General features: G+C 36.1%; 4 protein-coding genes across 4 annotated transcripts; 2 read left to right on the top strand and 2 right to left on the bottom strand.

The window, feature by feature from the left end:
- Positions 1-4,776: 4,776 nt before the first annotated feature.
- LOC149742701 (transcription elongation factor A protein 1-like) lies at positions 4,777-7,183 on the bottom strand. Its single transcript, XM_089876435.1, has 7 exons — positions 7,024-7,183; positions 6,747-6,918; positions 6,450-6,547; positions 6,123-6,234; positions 5,623-5,834; positions 5,227-5,373; positions 4,777-5,082 (listed from the first exon to the last, which is right to left on the bottom strand). The coding sequence occupies exons 1-7, from the start codon at positions 7,096-7,098 to the stop codon at positions 5,002-5,004; spliced, it is 897 nt and encodes a 298-aa protein (XP_089732561.1). The 5' UTR covers positions 7,099-7,183; the 3' UTR covers positions 4,777-5,001.
- Positions 7,184-8,145: 962 nt separating this feature from the next.
- LOC149742700 (exocyst complex component 4-like) lies at positions 8,146-11,213 on the top strand. The gene has a single exon (XM_089876172.1). The coding sequence runs from the start codon at positions 8,252-8,254 to the stop codon at positions 11,123-11,125; it is 2,874 nt and encodes a 957-aa protein (XP_089732298.1). The 5' UTR covers positions 8,146-8,251; the 3' UTR covers positions 11,126-11,213.
- Positions 11,214-12,103: 890 nt separating this feature from the next.
- LOC149742699 (ATP-dependent RNA helicase DDX19B-like) lies at positions 12,104-14,435 on the bottom strand. The gene is made up of 5 exons (XM_089876352.1): positions 13,712-14,435; positions 13,580-13,656; positions 13,204-13,404; positions 12,879-13,123; positions 12,104-12,621 (listed from the first exon to the last, which is right to left on the bottom strand). The coding sequence occupies exons 1-5, from the start codon at positions 14,325-14,327 to the stop codon at positions 12,306-12,308; spliced, it is 1,455 nt and encodes a 484-aa protein (XP_089732478.1). The 5' UTR covers positions 14,328-14,435; the 3' UTR covers positions 12,104-12,305.
- Positions 14,436-16,272: 1,837 nt separating this feature from the next.
- LOC149742698 (tartrate-resistant acid phosphatase type 5-like) lies at positions 16,273-19,958 on the top strand. The gene is made up of 7 exons (XM_089876389.1): positions 16,273-16,566; positions 17,322-17,527; positions 17,670-17,794; positions 18,549-18,731; positions 18,791-18,941; positions 19,029-19,144; positions 19,714-19,958. Exons 1-7 carry the CDS (start codon positions 16,407-16,409, stop codon positions 19,850-19,852), a joined length of 1,080 nt encoding a protein of 359 aa, XP_089732515.1. The 5' UTR covers positions 16,273-16,406; the 3' UTR covers positions 19,853-19,958.
- The last annotated feature ends 453 nt before the right edge of the window (positions 19,959-20,411 follow it).

Here is a 20,411-nt window from a genome sequence, read left to right as displayed (position 1 = left end):
CCCATCCACAGTTCGAACGTAGTTAAAGCAAAATAGCCCAAACTGAATAATTTATCTATCGCTGAATTTAAACAAACAAAAACTATGGTACCACGCAAATAGTTACAACGCAAATAATATAATACAGTAGGGTGGGGGAAGATGGGACATCTCCCAACTCTATTTCCTCGTCCCATTAAGTAGTAAACAAAGAACATTCAAAGAATTATAAAACTATATCACAGCGACTTCCAAGGACCATTGTTAATTAATTAAAACACGATTGGGATATTTGGATAAAATGTGCTAAAGATGTCCCATCTTTCCCCACCCTACTATATATTTATACCTATTCGAGCTAATTTGCTTTAACGCCTATTTTGCTGTCTGTCCGCCTTGTATGAATGGCAGTTTTGAAGAAACGTATGTTTGCTTAATTTCCGCATCGTATTATATAAACCAACTAAAGAAAAACTAAAAATGTGAAAAACGGTTGCCGTCTCGCGTGCACCAAAAGGGTTGCTAGAACTGAGTGACGCTATTTGTCGTACTTACTGTCACAGTTAAATGTGTTGTTTGATTTGTATATGGCATGCGGCTGAATATTTGATACGTCCTTTGAGAGTTCCATTTGTACTGTGTATCTAGGGGACAATGACTTTAATTATTCACACCGGCCCGAATTATTTATTCTACTGACGTCGTCAGAAGCACCCGAGTAGTCCTGTTTTCCGATACCAAAGCAGAGTGATGGTGGAAGCCAGCGCAACTGTATTAACGGCTGTACTAATGAATTTATGGCAACGGAAAGTTTTCGATTTTCTGACACGTTATGGCAAAGTGCAGTTCTTAACATCACTCGCTCCAAGTTTTGACTAAAAGTGATTAATTTTGGAAAAATGCCATGCACTATCAGACCAGGTCATGCATGATGCGTAATTATTTTTGCCAAAGTTTCGAATTTGAACTTTGAGTAACAAGTATTCTTGTCAATAACAGGTTCCCTTCAATTTAAACATGGCGTGAAACAAGTTTATTTATTCCCACCTGATTTAAAACTTATCAAAAGGTGAAACACAATTAACCGCGGTCATATAAATACATATTAATACGAAGTTAGATAGTGTTATGCTTTTACTCACGATCGACGTGGTTCAGCAACATTACTTTAATTTCATAATCATATTGCCTTAGGTTTATTTACCCCATCTTATAGTTTAGGTTTTTACTTTTCAATTTAAGTGCTTTCCGAGATTTTTAGGTGCGACGCAACTTTTCTTATACCGAAGCGTTGGCTACTCGAATCCGAAACTATATTTTGTACAACTTTGTAAGCAGACAATGCGATAGGGTAGATTAAACTTTTACAATAATATTCGAAAGGTTTTGAACCACTGTAGTATACGACCAAATCAAAACAGACTCATGATGAGTCAAAATGCATTAAAATGCGTTGTGTATTGACTTTACGTAACAAACAAAAACGACTTTTGGAAGGTGCTGTAAAAATATAGAAAGGATGGTTGTTTAAAAATGTAACGTGTCCCAACCAAATCTAGGGGTCGTGGGCCTAAAAATTTGAGAATCATTTTCCGTATAGTTTATTCAAACAAAATTTAGTATTGATTTCTTTTTGTAGTCCTATAGGCAAACAATTGTGTTCCAGCTAGAATTTGAAATCAATTCCGTGTGCTAGCAATTAGGTTTCAACCCAAAAGTTCGAGGTAAGCAATAATTTTCACAGGCTTTGCTTCTATTGCTTCTACTATTTTGTTGCGGACTATATGCCACATTCGATTCTAATGCTATATGGTAGCGAGTTCCGAGTTTCGTCTTTTAGTATGTACGTCTTCTAAGTATGTAGCAATTGCTATTAAATCAATAATTCAGACGATCCTAATCGTCCACGAGAGTATACTGGTGACTGTAGGAACTCTATACTGTTTGTTTTTCGCGACAAATAATAAACAAAACTAATTCTTTCACGTAATATCGGGAAGCAATGATTAAATAAACCAAAACGAGTTTCCACATCTTGTTTTTCTGCCTGTTGTTTGCACGTCAGTTGATTACTTTTGTTGTGTTCGATCATGCGTTTGATGACATTTTTCCAATTTAGTTGTAGCCAAAATTCAGTCTGGCAACAAAATAACTATATATGTTCCGCTAATTTGCATCACTTTGACGCCAAGCGATAATATCGGTTTTTATCGATACACTGTTGATTTGATTATTTAATATAAATATTTGTTTTGTTTTTTAACTGTTCCCAACGCAAAACAGTACTATAACTTTACCGACACACATACCCCAATCGAATGCATAAATTAAAAAGTTTTGTTTTACGTTTTGCGCAAAGAAATTACCTTGAAACTGGAAAAGCGAATCGCGACCAAAAGCTAATGTTCCGGTAGCGATCTCTAACCTTGATTTCGTACGAGCCTGATGCATAATTAATATTCAACCGAACAACCAGCGAGGTGGCTCGCCGCCGCGTTATCTACGAACAGCGCATTAGGCAGAGGGTAATAAAAATGACAATGTGAAAAATCAATCCTAGCAGGAAAATTAACACATAACAGGTTACGCACACCTTTTTTTAATCAGACGAATAGTACTGCTGGGTAAGATGGGATACTTTTAGCACATATAGTATGGTTAGGAAAGATGGGACACTTTGTCTAACGAGACTTTTTTTTAATTTTATTTTTTGTACCCCTATTTAATGATAATCAGAAAAATAATGTTACAGAATTATTCGACAGCATTATCACGACTTTATAAAAGCGCACGTCAAGCCGATTTACTATTTTTAAATATTAGAAACAAATTGTTAAATAGAAACAGTATTTTTGAACACGTAAAAAATGCAAAATATTAAGGTGCTAATTTTGAATGCTTGCCAAATCATAGTTAAGCCAATAAAATTGTGTAGTTTGCGAGTGTGAACGATTAAACTAAATAGTTTCATAGATTCATAAAAAAATCTTCAATTTTTTTGTGAAAAATTGAGAAATAGTAGGGTGGGGGAAGATGGGATACCTTTTCATTCTATTTACTGGTCACATTTGGTAGTAAACATAGAACATTCAAAGAATTATAAAACCATAACTTTACGGCTTCCATAGATCTTTGTTAATTGTTAAAAACAGGATCAGGATATTTAAATGTTATATGTGATAAAGGTGTCCCATCTTCCCCCAACCTACTATATAAATATGAGGAAAATATATGAAAAATATATTCGAAATTCAGTCATTTGCACTTGGAGATATAGTTGACGAGAAGTGGCTTGTACCAAAAACAATGTAGCAATACCCAATTTGTAGCAAAAACGGTCTTTGTTGACGACCAAATGGGACAAAAAATAGAATGAAAAGGTGTCCCATCGTTTCCCACCTCTCTCTTATATATATATATGTCTTTATTTTCAACTATATGTACATACATTGTGGTTTTATGTTTGATTTTACACATGGGGTTATGGAATTAAATGTAAAAAATTATTTTATACTAGTGGTTACATTAGGCAAAGTAATATATAGATTCGCGTTAATAGAGAGTTGCTTTAAAAGTTATTTGTCATCTGTCAAACAGAATAATTAATCACGGGCAAAATAATAATGTTTATAAAAGAGTTAAAAAGCTAACGATTTCTTTATCGTATGTCGTGCGGTTTTGCCACATAAAATAAAATACGTCAAATAATCTTTATGTAAAAGCAGCATATAGGACTAAACAGGTGTTGTCATTTACGTCGACGACGGGAGATTTAAACCTTGCGTAAAATTATTTCAAGATGAGCCAAAATGGGTTATATTATACATATGCCAAAACCGATGTTATCATTAATCTTTTGAAACAAGAGCAGTTTTAATTTAACTGTTTTCGGCGTTTTAATTCTTTTTTTGTAGCTGTTTAGAAATGAACGATTAAACGAATAACGTGGTGAATAAAATGTTAGGTAAATTTATGGTGAGCTTATTTTTCTTTGAAAATATATTTTGCTTCTGAAACCAGCAGAAAACTTGAAAACTATCCTTCAACGTTATGCTGTTGTTTAAAGCATATAGAAATGTTTCCCGTTTCGAACTGACAGCTCACTAACCCACAAGCGGACATTTAAATTAACATTTCATACATTTGTAAAGTTCATGTAAAAACTTTATAATATATGAACGAATGGTGCATGTTATATGTTTGAATAATATAAATGAGTAGGCTATGTGCAACGTCTTTGATTAGTCGAGTTGCATATATAAGCAGGTGCCTTAAAACCTAAATGTAAAGAAATAGTAAGCTTGCCAAAGTAACCGGGAATAGTTATGGTTAATACAGTTGTAGTAGCAAGTTTTAAAATCTGTACAGTATTGAGTTTGTGATGAAAATGTCGCTTGAACTCCGTTTGTGGTTCAATATAATATATTCATTTGAGGCTGAACTCTAGGTATTATCTAAACGCGTCTGAACGACCTAATTTTATAAACGTGTATAATCTATTCACCTTATAGATATACCACTGTCACAATATTCGTGCTTTTCATTAAATAGATAGAACATGTTGAAGATATGTCGCATGATTAATTAAGTCCGGCACATTAGCGCTGAAACTCTCATTTATTTTACACGAATTCTTGGGACTAACCCAAATTCCTAAAGCACTCCAGCACTTTCAACTATATATATATGAACTTTGCATCAGACAACTGCAACCTCCGATTGCGGTCGTGTGTCCAACGGGCGTATAAATGGGACACCATACCAATCCGGTTTAAATTGTTTTATGATGTCGCAGGATTTCGATGCCAAACAAACCGCACGTTCTATTTTATTTCCAAGTAAAGTTATGGCACCAGGTGCTTCGTAAAACCAAAGAGATCCAAATTTAGCGGCATTCATAAATAACGCTAATTAAAATGTCTGGTAAGTCGACTGGGACAAGTGGGCAAGATCGTCACCATTTTGCCGTGGGTTCATGGCCGATAAGAAAAAAAACAAAAAGTATAACAGTAGGATAAAGTCTTAACAGAATTTCCATCTGTTTCCACATTCAGTACAGAAGACGAAAGTTGTCATGGGCTCGTCAGCACTTCTCGTTTGCAGCTGTGACAAAGAGTATACGTGAAATCTCGTATGTACTCAAGGGTTAAGTAATTTACAATACAGCAAAGGTACAAACGAAACACGTAAACCGCTATTAAATACCATGTAGTAACATAGCAGAGCCAACGCAGAAAGTGTTCCTACCTGATTGTATGTGCATGCCCGTCCTTTGCATCGACCGCATACGAACATGTCAGTCTTCGTTCCTTCGTTGACAGACATCTGATGATCTTTGATGTTCTGTTGCTCGTATTCCTCTCTTTTCTTTTTCATTTCGTCACTCGCCATCTCCTGTAACGTAACATAAACAATTATGACGCAATCAAAAGGAACAATGATGAGCAGAACACACATACACAAAAAATACAGAAAGGCAGAATTGTATTGGTCAGTCATGAAGTCAGACATTATCAATGGATTTACCAGACTTGAGAATAAATGCATTCACAAAGTATAAAAAAACTCGCACACTGAGATTGTTTTATTTGCTGCAAACTGACTCGAACACACATTAAAAAACAAGGTGAATAGCGCTGCTACCTCAGCGGTCATTTTGGCGATTTGTTCTGGCTTAAGAATACCGTTGAGAACATTCAGTCGAAGGATGGAGTTTCTGGTGTCTTTCAAGTTACTAAATCTGCTTCGTATTCTGTTCTTGTATTTCACTCCTGTATCTTTAAATTCAGAGTAGATAGCTTCTTCAATAGCAGCAGCAAGAAATGCACATTGTTGGTCACTGTGGCCCGATGTATCTAATGGAATAGGAGATAAGTCAATATTATGTGAAAAGGTAACTCAAGTAAAAAAATAGGATTAAAGTAATGATTTTACAGTGTTTGGTCAGCCAACGGAGGTTAACTTGGTCAACTAACCAGAACTGAGCATATACAAGAAAATAGTAAAGCCAAGAAACAATATACAGAATATCAATAATCCATTGATCTTATTTAGTTGTGTGTACTAAAATATGCTACAGTGAGAAATATTAAGATCAGGGTGATGCTGGATAGTGGGTACATTCAACAAAACATAGAACTTACTATCTGTTTGCAATCCTCGTACCAACATTTCACGACATTTATCTCGAACGGAATTTCCTGTGGATTGAAGTGATGAGGTGTCCATTGTGTGAGATGAAGCAGAAACTTCCATCTAAAAATAGTGAAACTATGATGAAAAGTACAGAAAGGATAAAAGGCATATAAGAATTGTATAGCATGATTATGTTTGCCCAGATGGCAGCTAACGTGTTGGAGGTTTGGTACAATGAAATTAACGTTTTTTAACCAAAGACTTATGTACCGCATATTACGTAATGTATAGTAGCAACAAATAAATTGGTATACAACTGGGTTTCATTAAATTACTTTTGTTGTGCTTGTCTTTCGGATATTGGTTGATATTATTGGTTCGGGTTTTTCCTTTTTTTTATTATCTTCAGATTTCTTTGACGCTGAACTGGGTTCTAAAATAAAAAAGGGAAATAATTAGGTTGACCCTTTAATTCATGCCCACTATGTCTGCTATGATATAGTGGACATAACAGATACTGCAGACTGGACATAGCAGGTACGCCCCAATTAAAGGGACCCATCATTAGGCTATAGATTAAATGCAACAAATGTTCATTTTCACATTTAGCAAAATCGTATGGTAATACCCACCTGAAACCAACTTCTTCCAACCCTTTATAAGTTGTTTTGCTGCTATTGCAACCTCATCGTTTGCAGTTTGTTTTCTTATATTATTAACTGACATACCAATACGAGTTTTCTGCAGTGTGTCTAAGTTTATTGGAATTTGTTTCAGAGCCTTCAAGACATCCAAGGCATTATCCTGTTAAATTTAGTAACTATATGATTCGTTTCTTTAACTGTAGTAAATTAATCTTAATAAAGTAGCAAAACTGACCATAGTACGTTTTAAGTTTTGTTTGCTTACCGCAGATTTTTTAGAAACCATTTTATCGAGCTTCTTGGCTATGTACAAAACTTCTTCTTCGTTACTGGTGCTCATTTTAGTAAATTACCAGTACAAACTTAACTCTATAAACAAAATAATCAGTTTCAGCTCTCATGGTTACGAAATATATTAATTTGTTTTCCCTTCAATATAAGAAGTCACGGTAAGTTCCAAATGGCAAATGCCACAAGAAAACAAATGGAGATTTTAAAGTAGATGACATGAAAGAACCGCGGCAATATAATGCGATTGTTTTTGCAAACGTTTTAATTTTAATTTTCAATGTAAGTCAAAATAACAAAATTAAATTAATACAAACACTCCAAACGTTTATTCATTGCATTTTCATGTTAAGGTATATCTTAATGCACATTATCCAAACCAGAAATTGTTGTGTTTTCAGAGACGTAGGGTTTTCTATGGCAAGGTGTGTTCATTCATTCCATAGGCCTAGGCATAGAATAGATATAATATGTTAGGTACCCATAGTACTGTAGTTTATACCAGAGTCCGTATATATACTGATAAACCATATTCGTATCGTTACAAAAACACAAAATTGGTAAAATCATAATTCAAACAAACGCTTTAATGACAGGGCCAAGGGGATGATTACCTGCAGACTGCAGTTGAACAGTCAACAGTGTTTTAAAATTTTGATTTATAGATCGTTTTACACATTTGCTTGCTAAATTGCCATGACGCACTGTTGATTACTCCTTTTTCCACACTAAGGTGATCCTAAAATACAGATATTATAGCGACCATTTTTGATACCTTTTACTGGTGCCAGTATTTTCACTGCCCTATTCAGTTCGACATGTACTTCTGTAATATTTATTTTAAATTTTGCGTGGCTACAAGGTATAGAACGCTTCAAAGTATTAAGTAATGAACACAGCCCGCTTGACCGCCATTCTTTTCTCTTTAGGAATTGGAAATCGACCCTCTCCCACATTAAAAAAAAAGACTTTCAAAGAGATTGTATAACGTCTTTATTGAATGTTGCTTGCACCAAAGTTGTAGAAATACATTAAGATGTATGTTCTTGTATTTTTATATTGTGGCCAATTTGAATAGGCTGTTATTACCCGTAGGCTGCGTAATATATATATATACAAAATTCTCATTTCAGCCCGACTAGATACACAATATATAATATCACTATTGTAATGATAAACCAGAATTAAAGCTTAATTCTGTAAAAATGTCGAAGAATCCATTTGAAACAGTGAACACTCCAACCCATTCAAACACCTGGAGCAGCCAAAATGTTTCTATTCCAAGAACGAAGGTGGCCGGTGTTGGCAGGGCAGGTTTTATCCGTGATCCATCTGGATTACTTATGTCAATTATACGAACATTAGCTGCGAGTGAAGATGACCACCAGAGAGAGCTAGAAAAGGAAAGATTGGAAGAAGCGTTTACTGAAAATGATGAAAAACTAGATGTTCTTGTTTCGGAGAATTACGAAGAGCTAGCAGTGACAATTAAGCAGTTTGGGAAAATTGGAGATCGTATATCGCAATCGAGGCAGCGCATCCGAAAAGTAAAGGAAAGCTTGCAACAGTGCAAGTCTCTTCTTTACTGTAGACAAGATGAAATGCGCAAACTTTGGGTGGAAGGAGTAGAACATAAAAAAGTTTTATTTCTTTTAGATCAAATCGAAAGAGTCAAAGAAGCCCCACAAAAAATTGAGTTTTATTTGTCGAAAAAACACTATCTTCATGCTACAGAACTACTTATCCAAACTCTTAGTGCGCTGGAAAAGGAATTGGTTCCAGTTGAAGCTCTGAATGATGTCCGAAATGAATTGATAAGCAAGAAATTGGCCATACATGACACTTTCATCAGTGAACTTCACAGGCAGATCTATGTAAATTCAGTAAATGCTGGAATGGCCACAAAGCCAGACAAACAGGTTGCGAAGATCCGGAATGCTGCAAAGCTGGAGAGGAGAAATTCAGGTGAAGAAGATGGAAGGATTGGGAAGTTTGATCCGAAAATATTGGAGCTTGAAGCGGAGGATTTAAATCCAGATGATGATCCTCTGAATCTAATGACTGTGTTGGTGGAATCTTTAAGTCGTCTTCATCGAATTCCAGACATGATAGAGGCTACTAAAGTTAAGATGGATCGTCATATAAATATGATAGTTACACATGCTACGGTTGAAGTAACTGATCTTGCATTTGATGATGAAAATAAGGATGTTGACAACCCAAAGCGTTTGTTACAACTTCTTAACTCGCTGTTTAAAAAGTTTTATTGCATTGTGGCCGCCCACAAGCATGTACTTAAAGATTTGAAAACTGCTATTACTACATCTGACTTGGACACACAGCTGTATGACATGGAAGAAATATGGGCAAAGATACAGTCTGTACTGCAGAATCTTTTAAACGATTACCTAGATGCTGATAATGCAGCTGTAACCTCACAACTTTCCGGACTTAGTTTTACAGAAAGTGTTAGTCTTTCTTCTCACTTTATGAAGAAGAGAGCTCCGAGACCACGAGTAGCAAAGCTATTCAGATTTGATGCTTCTTCTCATGCTATTTCTATGAATACATACCTTCGAGAGCAAAGAGCTCAGAAGCGTACTCATTCTGTTGAAGGGGTAACTTCTCCATTGATGGATCATGCTCTTTCAACACAAAAAGTTTGCAAAGCAAATCCCCGCAACATCACACTCATATTTGGCCCATTGAAAAAGTTTATTGGAAAGATTGAAGACGAGCAAGATTATCCTGATGGCAAAATGTGTGCTTTACATGAATATATCACAGATTATGTACAAGATATATTCATTCGTCAAATACAGTATGAGCTAAAAAAGGATTTTGATTCAGCAATGAAAGTCACAGACCCCCTAAAAGTGTTAGCTGACTTGGCCACACAACAAAGTCTTGGCAACTTTAAAAGCTTGCTGCATAGTGCTGTAGTTGCAGATAAATGCCTTTGGGATCTGTATGATTTGACCTGTAGTTTGGATTCTTACCATGACCACTTTCTCACTATGGCTTGTTCCCTAATGCAGGAATATAAAGAAATGTCAATCCAGTCATATCGCGGTGTCACTCAGCCAGAGTCAGAGGACCAGCAGATAGTAAGTGCTTCTTGGGTGAGACAATCTGAAGTTACAGAGGTACTTACTGCAATGGATAATTGGAAGGCAGTGTATAGTGGAAGATCTACACAACAACAACTAAAACCTGCACAGATAAAAGCAGTGGATGTGAACTTTATTAAGGAAGCTCAGTTTTTAATGGATCGCATGGAAGGATATGCACTTGCTAAGAACAGTTTAATTGAAGACACAACTGACCTAAAAGCGATTGCAAGCCTCCATGAGAGCTTAGAATGGATGACAGGAAGACTGGGAACTTTTGTTACCAGCATCCAGAAATACGCACCTCCTGATACACTTTCCATGCTGAAAAAGCTTGCACAAGATTATAAAAACATGTCTGAAATTTGTTTGCTTTGTCTACATATTGAGATGCGCCTACATTGCTTCTACCACTTGGTGCCTATGTTCTTAAACAACAGTTATGATATACGTGGACTAGACAGCATGGAACACGACTTCCAAATCACAAAGCTTAAAAAAGACATATCGTCTGCCGAGGAAAACTTGAGTGTCTCACTTAATGAAAAGAAATATCGATATGTGTTTGAAGGCCTTGGACATCAAATGGCCGCCATTTTAATGTGGGGTGCAAAGCATATTAAAAGAATCTCTCCATCTGGAGTAAAAAAGATGTGTCGGAATGTGTTTGCTCTTCAACAACTGCTAACCAACCTGACTATGTCAAGGGAGCCACATCTAGATATGGCACGACAGTTTTACGAGATGATGTACTTGATGCCAGATGATCTCCAAGCTCAAGTGGTGGAGCAGGGAGTACGGTACAGTGAGGAAGATTATGTTGAAGCATTGAACCTCCTTCATAGAAGCAAACCAGGTTCTGGAAACGAGAACGCTCAACATGCCCGAGTTCAAAGATTGAAAGGGATTGTTCAAGAACAAACATATAAAATGGAACATGCTGAACAACAAAATCAAGATGATATTTGATTTTAAAATATATACACCACTAACCAGGACTGGTTGTCCACCTGGAGTGGTATTCTCAGCTTCCTATTAAACTAGTCAGTCGTGGTAACTATTGTTTACCGCATTTTTTAGTCGGCCAACTAAAATTTAGTCTGTGTGTTTTCACTTTTGGTCGGCCGACTAAGTTTCTCTGCATTACTTATTACATAAGTTAGTCGGTCAAAATCTACTAACTAAAATTTTAGTCGGGCAACTAAAAAAAACAAAATCGAATTTAGGCGACGGCTAGTTTGATTGATAGCTGAGAAAGCCATCCCTGAGGTGATATTCTCTTCTACTAACTACAACTAGTGAGTCTGTGTCACTATAATTACTGTGTTTTCACATTCTAAATTGTGTGCATTAATATGTAGGTCAAAATTGACTGAATGATTGTTAGACAAGCGACCAAACACGCTGCACGCAAAATGTATTTTAGGCAGCAACTAGTTTAGCTGGTGGTTGAGAATATCATCGCTGATTTGTTTAAAGCATGAAATGTTCAAGTTAAGTTAACCTACTGTGCTTAAAATAATTTGTCGTTTTTTTGTTTACAAGTCAATCTCTATATGGGACTCTTAACTTAAGTGAAATATTTATGTAGATAACAGCACTTGATTTTGTATTATTGTTAATGAAACTATAAGCTTATTATTTATTAATGTTTAAAATTTACCAGAACGCTCATTCTGACTCTTGATAAATATTGAGTTTAGTGAAATGCTTGTAATTGACAAGACATTTTAAACCCAGATTGCATTTAATTCAATTACTTTGCTGTCTCAATTAACTAATTTTAGAGGTTTGGTTGCTATAGTGTTTAGTAAACTTTCTACTCCAAAGATTTTAAAGTTGCAATTAAATGCCGACTTACTGACAAGGTGACAAGTAAACTGTCTAAACAAATAGTATACTATATATACATGTAAAACGTGCAATAAAAATATTTCAATATCACCATTAGGTTAGTGAAATGTATTTTTAATTACACTTGTAACGAAATTGTTGGAAATGTGCGTTCACTGCTGGAAATCAGTATCAAAAGTAGTGAACTTTAAAAGAATAGCAGTGATCCTGAATATCCAGAAGTAAGAAAAATGCCGCTGAACGTGGCACTATGACAGCAGTAAATTCAATGTCATATTTGTTTTTTTATATATATTCAGTCCTCTTCTCCCAACTTCTCTTCCATATCTGCATGATTTCCAGTGTCCAGGTTTGTTATCTTTATTCCAAAGTGATCCTGAATCTCCATTAGAATTCTCATGTCCTGATCATGAGCTACAAAGTTTATTGCAACGCCAGTTTTTCCAAAGCGACCAGTACGACCGATACGATGTAGATATGTTTCACAATCAGGTCGTCGGTTATAATCCACTGGCAGGTCAAAATTAATGACAAGTGTCACCTGCTCAACATCAATGCCACGAGAACAAACATTGGTTGTCACCAGAACTCGCTCCTTTGCCTCCTTAAACCTTAAGTTGCAATTATAAAGTAAGGGTTGTTGTACAGCTTAGCCTAAATTACAGGACAGTTTTACTAAATATAAATTTAGATCATACTATCTTAGTCAAAGCTCCCGCATAGACCATATTATACTTGTTACTTAAAGGTCCTAAAATCTCAAGCTACCTTACAAATCAATTTTAAGTTGCATTACAAGTAATTAAAGTATATTGACAATTGACATAAAACCATTTAAACAAGGGGCCAAGGATAATAAAACAAATACCGTCTTAAAACAGCTGCTCTTTGTGATACATCCAGCTCTCCACTCAACAATGCAACGATATGTTTATCTTCGCACATTCTTTTAGCAAGCCATGCAGCTGTTTTTCTTGTATGGCAAAATATGATTGCTTGCCCCACAGACAAGACACCATACAAATTAATTATGGACTCGTATTTTTTTTCTATTGTGCTGCACTTGACATAATACTGCTTGATGTTTTCAAGAGTTTCTTCATTCCTTCTTAGCTACAAAGTGAAAACGTATTAATCGTGGGAAGTATTAACATAACACAAAACCATTAAGATAGTCTTTAACGGAAAAGTACCTTAATAATATTGGGATGATGAACAATTTGCTCTGCAAATCTCATAACTTGTTCATCATAAGTAGCACTGAACAAAAGCAGCTGACATTTATTAGAAAGTTGCCTTTGTATTCGTATGGATTGATCTTTAAATCCCTGAGTATCTATCATAACATCTGCTTCATCCAAAACAAAGACTTCAACTTTCCCAAGATCAAATACCTAAAATATTGCAGTAGGTTAGTTTATGCATATTTTAATTTAGAGCAGACAAGATACTCAAACAATAAACTTAGTAGGAAACAGGGTAATGTTATCTTGTGTAAAATAATTTGCGAATATAAATATATATTCGCTGTTTATATATATACTTCTTAGAGATTAAATGAGTATTTACCCGCTTCCTTGTCCAATCTAACATTGTTCCCGGGGTTCCAATAACAATCTGAGCAGGAATGTTGGTATTTCGTTGAACTGAAATAATAATATAAGTTGGAATGAGTTAACAAACAATTTTATGAAATGATACCTTGATTTCCGCGAATAGCATAGGCAACTTGAAGTCCTTTTAGATATTTTCCCATTTGCTCAACAGCTTTTCCAGTTTGTAAAGCAAGCTCGTATGTGGGGGATAGACACACGCATTGTGGATATTTGTTTTCAATATTTATTCTACTCAGCATGGTCAGAACGAACGCTGCAGTTTTGCCGGTTCCAGACTGTGACTGTGCAATCATGTTTTGTGGTGGGTTACATACAAGCAATGGAAGAGCTGTTTCCTGTATTTTTGAAGGCCTATTAAATCCCATGGCAAAGATTCCCTGAACAAGTTCTTCCTTTAAGTTGAGCTCTTCAAATGACTTGGCAGAGAATAGTGGTGACGTAGGATCTCGTTGTTGAACTTGTAGCTCCTGGTTGCTCTGTATCAACTTATCATGAAGAAGTTTCTTGAGAAGAGCACTTTCTTCATGGGTTAATGGTTTTTCATAATTTTCATCAGTTACTGGAACAGTAGGTTCCACAAGCTGGGGAAGCGATTCATTTTTCTTGTTTAAATTACTGTTGGCATTTATATGCAGTGTATCAACCTTTTTAGATAATTGTTCTTGCTTGTCCACAGCCTCAGCCCAATTTTCGTCTGTCATTATGCTGATCAATGTATATTATATTTATCAGTATTTCAAGCAGTTTGAATTGGTAAGTTACTTTTAAAACGAACGGTGATGTGGTTAATACAATTATAATATGCAAGATAAAAGAAAGTTTAATTGTAGAAGAGATCACCGATGAAAATAGGCCAGTCTGCAGAGTATGGCAGTTCCTGACGAGATCTCGCGCGTGCAAGACGTTTATTTTTCGCAAGTGCGTGCTATCATTAAAAATCTGCGTGCAAAGCATGTACATTTTCAAGCCACGTTGGGAAATCTTACTTGATTTAATACGTATTTTTTTCTTTGTTTAATTAATTGGCGTGCGTGGGACAAATTGTGGCGTGCATCACCAAAAGTCGCTCCTGCACCTGCCATACTTTGCAGTCTGGAAAATAGGTGCACTCGTGAAGAATCCTCCGATACATCACACAATAGGCTGGTGGAAAGTGTAAGAAGTTAGGGGGTTAGTGGTTTTAGAGGAGTTATCTAATGAAACTATTGGTCGCAAATATTTTGAAATAACTTTTGGTCCGATACCTCGAGTGGTTTTTGAGTTATGGTCAAAAAAGCATAAAACAGTGTGAAAAACAAGATTATAACGTGCTGTAACGTTCGTAATATGTCACTACTGTGACGTCACGTAACATATAGCGATCTGCCCTGGATCCGCCCCTGTAACGATGCTGCTATACTATTCTCATTTGGATTCACATTCAAGGATCGCAGAGTGATTCGATGCCTATACTCGCCAGAAAGCAATGGAATCATGTTTATATGCGTGCTGTTAGCGTCAGCTTTATATGCGTGCTGTTAGCGTCAAAATAATCACCCACAAAGTAACATACAAGGTAACTCGTGAGGTGTTAAACCCGTGTGATAACGACTGTCGTTTTCCGGCCACGCGAGGATAAAGTATGTTACATTCATTCATTCATGAGCAACTTAGGATAAGATGCGGACTTTAGTTTGTTCTACCTACAGTGTGCAATGCGGAAATAAGGTGCTTTATCTTTTTATCGTTCAAGTTTTCCTTAAATAAAGATTCTGCCCCGCCACGTGAGAATACATTTGTTCTATTTAAATAAATCGTGAGATCGTCACACAAAATACCAAAGTAGTTCCATTATATAGTATACAGATCGGCACTATTTGCCGGCCATTTTCGATACTTAATGGTGATGCCATCTGCAGCAAAAATGAGAGAAGCCACTTGTAAACTCTCTCATCTGTGCCTGAAGCCAGTAGGCAAAAATCACGACAGCGGCACAGTTAGTTACGGCGCCTGCCTTTAACCCAGAAGTGAGGGATTCAAGGCTCATCTCTGCCACCACTGTGTGCGCATGTGTCCTTGGGCAAGACACTTAACGAAAATTGCTTTTACCCAGTGAACACTGGTGGGTTGACCGAATTGTCCACCATATATAAAAGAACAGAAAGTTACAGACGTGGCAACTCGTAAGCTGGCACGATGGTCTATGAAACAGAACACCCGTGTTATAACAACTGTCGTTTTCCGGCCAACCGAGGAAGTTAGCCTAAATTCATTTATTCGTATAAAAAAAATTATAATAGAAAATGATTTTTATTTCTATGGGCATAAACATGGCAACAACCATGGGTTGGTAAAATTGGCAAAGATTTTAGCACTTTAGTTCATCTTTAAGTATTCACTGTTTCGTTCTGAACATCACGTGTTGTATGTTTACACAGATGATGCAGCGCTGTTCTATTTCTACCGAAACAGTAAACAGTAATCCGCCACCTGGTTCTCTGTTTGTGGCTTATGACATAGGCGTCGACACAGCAATTAAATGTCGACACAGCAGTTCACATTCAGCGTTATATTTCAACATTCCCATAACCCGTTTCTGCAGCTATAGATTGCTTCCACTGTTTGCTCAATTTTTTTGCTGTAAGCGCACCACTTTGGCCCATATAGATTTATTCTTTTTCATCTACTTAGACGGTAATAGACGAACGCAGTTCATGCGACAGGAGAAAAATGGGAATTTTTATGCACGAACAGTATATGTAGATGTGCATTTTCAGCTCTATGGTGTAAAATTTTAAGTAATGCTATATATATTGCTATACAGTTCCGTGTTAATTTCAGGTTTTACAAAACCAATAAAAATGAAATATCTGGTTATTGTGACATCTTTACTGGTGGCCGTTTCGGCCGAAGAGTTATTTATACCTTCAGCCGATGGATCGACTTCAACGAACATTCCAGGTTTTTTTGATTGATTTAGTTTCGTAATAATATTAATAAGTAAAACTTTTAACCTGGTGTCCTACTTTACACCACATTGTAATTTTGCATTATAAGCGGCTTATGCGAAATACATTGTGGCAATGCCAATTTTGTGGTAAAAGTATAAACCTTATAATAAGGTATTATAATTTATTTTTTGTTATTATAAGTGTAAATGTATTTGTTGGATACATTATTTATTCATTGGTGTTCTAACGATACTTATCAGTAATATACTAATTTTTCGTACAATATTATACTGTGGGTACCATGTTAAACACAGCATTAGCAAAATATAAAAAAATGGTATTTGCGTCTATATTCCTGAAATGTGTCCTACGTTACCCAACGGCGTGTCCCACTTTACCCCGACGTTTGTAAATCGATTAAGTACACTTGCTGCATGATTACTGTAAATAGCACCTCGAATGTTTTAATATATCTTTAGAACACAACACATCCTACCGTAAAGACATCTTCAGTGGGCCGTAATCTCAATTGAGAAAAATAACATAGTACAAAATTATTATTACCCCAAAACCAAATATTGTACAATACGTGCCTAAGTATCAATCTAACTTCCCCCTAGCCCACAATTTAACACGAATTTGTTTTCCTCTTTGATTACGATAGTATTATTTAAAGAGACCGCGTTTACAAACCGAAACTTACAGAATGCAGAAATCAATAAGCTCGCTTTTGTTTTTATTGTATTTTTGCTTTTTTCTTCTCAGTGAAATTGAATCAGGAATCAATGCATTTCATGATTGCTGGTGATTTTGGAGGTTGGCCACCTCCGTTTTATACCACTCCAACACAATGGACTGTGGCCGAGGCAATGGGACAGGCTGCTGAAAAGCTGAAACCGAACTTTGTTTTGGCAATGGGTGATAACTTTTACTTTCTCGGAGTACAGGACACAGAAGACGAACGTTTCAATGTGAATTATGTTTAATGTATATGAAATCTGCAACTATTAGAGTTGTTTATATTCAAGTTGTATCTCTATAGTTATAATTATAAGGCTAATTGCTATAATTCCGATACTATGAAATCGTAAATAATCGTGTCTTAATTTACAGAAAACGTTTGAAAGTGTTTACACTTCACCTTATCTGCAAGTACCGTGGTACCCTACTATGGGTAATCATGATTGGCATGGAAACGCACACGCCCAGCTGGACTATTCCCACGTTTCTAAGAGATGGTAAATATGCTCAATAAAGATAGACACATGTGCTGTGGGTTAATGACGTATATCAGTTAAATTTGAAATACTTCATATATGCTAACTTACGCATTTGCAAACAATCATTTTAGTTAATTTAACTTTTATATAACTAACATACTGCTTTTGTTAACGCAAAGTGTGTGGTCCTGGACGCTGCTTTCACAGATAGACTTTTTTACTTAATAATTTAACCACGTATGTCAAAGTTATACCACAAAAAGACAAAGTAATAAAAGGACTCACCCCTTATACTGAACGAAATTACTAAAACAAATACACCAACAGTTTTGCCACCACTATACCATTGTGAGCGAATGTGTCCTTGTACAAGACACTTAACGACAATTGGGCGGTTCAGCAAATTTAACACAACATTTATATAACTTAACAACCTAAGAATAAACAATACGTCACGCTTTTCTTTAATAATGAATGTCCAAGAAAGCTACCATATACCCACGTTGTATGCTATATATAGTAGGGTGGGGGAAGATGGGACACCTTTTCATTCTATTTTTTTCGTCCTATTTAGTAGTAATATGAAACCGTATCTTCACGACTCCCATAGACCATTGTTGATTGTTTAAACACAATCAGGATATTTAGATATTCTATGCTAAAGGTGTCCCATCTTCCCTCATCCTACTATACATACATCCGCTTTGTAATTTGTATATCTTATTATAAATTAACGAGCTGATTTTAACATGACTGCTATTATTTTGCACAGGACATATCCATGGTATTACTACACCCTGGACTACACTCTTACCCTCTCTTCAACTACCATGCGAATTGTGATGATGGATACCACCATCCAATGTGGAATTGACTCTGAAGGTGTTCCGATAAACGCAACTGTAGCTGAAGAGCAGTGGGCTTGGGTAGAGCAACAACTGAAAGACGGACAAGAGTACACAATCATTTTAAGTAAACCATACTGTCTCTAAATCACGTAATATTTTGTTTTAGCTTTGACTATTTGGTCGTGGTTGGTCATTTCCCAGTATTGGCTGCTGGAAACACTGGTCCTACAAATGAGTGCTTGTTTAATCGTTTGCAGCCATTGCTCGAAGAGTACGGAGTCTCCGCATATATCGCTGGTCATGAACACAATCTTCAGGTCGGCTATTACTCCGATAATATCTTTGGGAATTTTGCTTTCCCACAGTCTACATTATAGTATTTTAAATTGCTTTATTTTTTTCAGCATTTGCAAGATAGTAGAGAGAACAGTAACGTCGAATACTTTGTCGTCGGTTGCAGTAACTTTGTCTCACCGCGCTTTCCAAACGCGGACGCTCCACAATTCAACACAAACTTTGCGTACGCTTTTATGCTGCAATTGCTATACATAAATATTTGTATGTAGTAGGGTAGGGGAAGATGGGACACTTGTTGATTCTATTTTCTCATCCAATTTAGTGGTAAACAAAAAAACATTTAAAGAATTATAAAACTGTATCCTCAGAACTCCCATATACCGCTTTTAATTGTTTAAAATGACGATCAGGATATATGAATATTATGTTCTAAAGGTGGCCTATCTTCCCCCACAATACTATATACATTTTTGTTATGCGGCAAAATGGTTGGAACGTTCTCATCTAGGTCCCAAATAATATTCAGGGCTTTACTACCGTTATGTACGTATATGTTCGATGTCCTCACCCTTGGACAGGACATGTACTGGCAATTGCTCAAACCCACTGGTACATATGATATAGAAACGTAAAAAATCTAAAAAGGCAGCCACAAAGTGACATGGTAACTAATGGTAATAGGAACGAGGAGTAAAAAGCGTAACAATTCTGATATAATGACCTTTGTCCAACCACTTTAGAATAAGTTATATTAATTCATACGAGCATGTATTCATTTGATAATTTCTACAGTTGGGCAGAGATGACGGATCTTGGAGGTTGTTATGGCAGAGTTGAAGTCACTTCGACTTCAATGAAGATGGTGTTCGTACAAGGACGAGACGGAGCAGATATATACAGCTATGACGTCCCGCCACGCCCAAAACAATAAAATATCAAATGGCAAATTCTTCAAAACATAATTTTGGTGTTGCTAAAATCGAGGTGCAAACTTTCCTGTAATAAAATTCAGAACATTCAAAGAAAAATATTTGTTTTTGTAGCCCGTAGGACAAATAAAAACATCGCTGATTTTAGCTTTTTGACCGACAAGGTAAAGCAGACAGCCTAAAGCCATGATTTTATTAATATTGAATAATGTTAGCTTGCGTATAAATATGGTTTATGGAGCCCTATCAGCGTTCAAATAATCCAAATATCTAAGTCGCTCTTTGGCGCTAAAGAGCCAAAGGACAAAATGAACTTTCATCGCTGAACAAAATGATCAACGTAGCACATTCAGCATCAGGAGAATCACGTTTCGTCTTTGCAATGTCTTGATTAGATGATTATTACGCACCTTGGAAGTATCATTTGGTTAAAGGGGTGGTTAGGGGGTTCGTGGTTAGGACATAAGGTGGAAGGAGGATTCTTCACTAGCACCGATTATTAATATTGCTGATTTTGTTTTTGTTCCGCAATATGCACCAAGCGATTGCTTTTAAGTTTTG

Source organism: Ciona robusta, chromosome 1 (assembly GCF_009617815.1).
Source record: "Ciona robusta chromosome 1, ASM961781v2".
Classification (NCBI taxonomy): domain Eukaryota; kingdom Metazoa; phylum Chordata; class Ascidiacea; order Phlebobranchia; family Cionidae; genus Ciona; species Ciona robusta.
The sequence above is the reverse complement of the archived record's forward strand: the minus strand, read 5'-3'. Positions and strand labels throughout refer to the sequence as shown.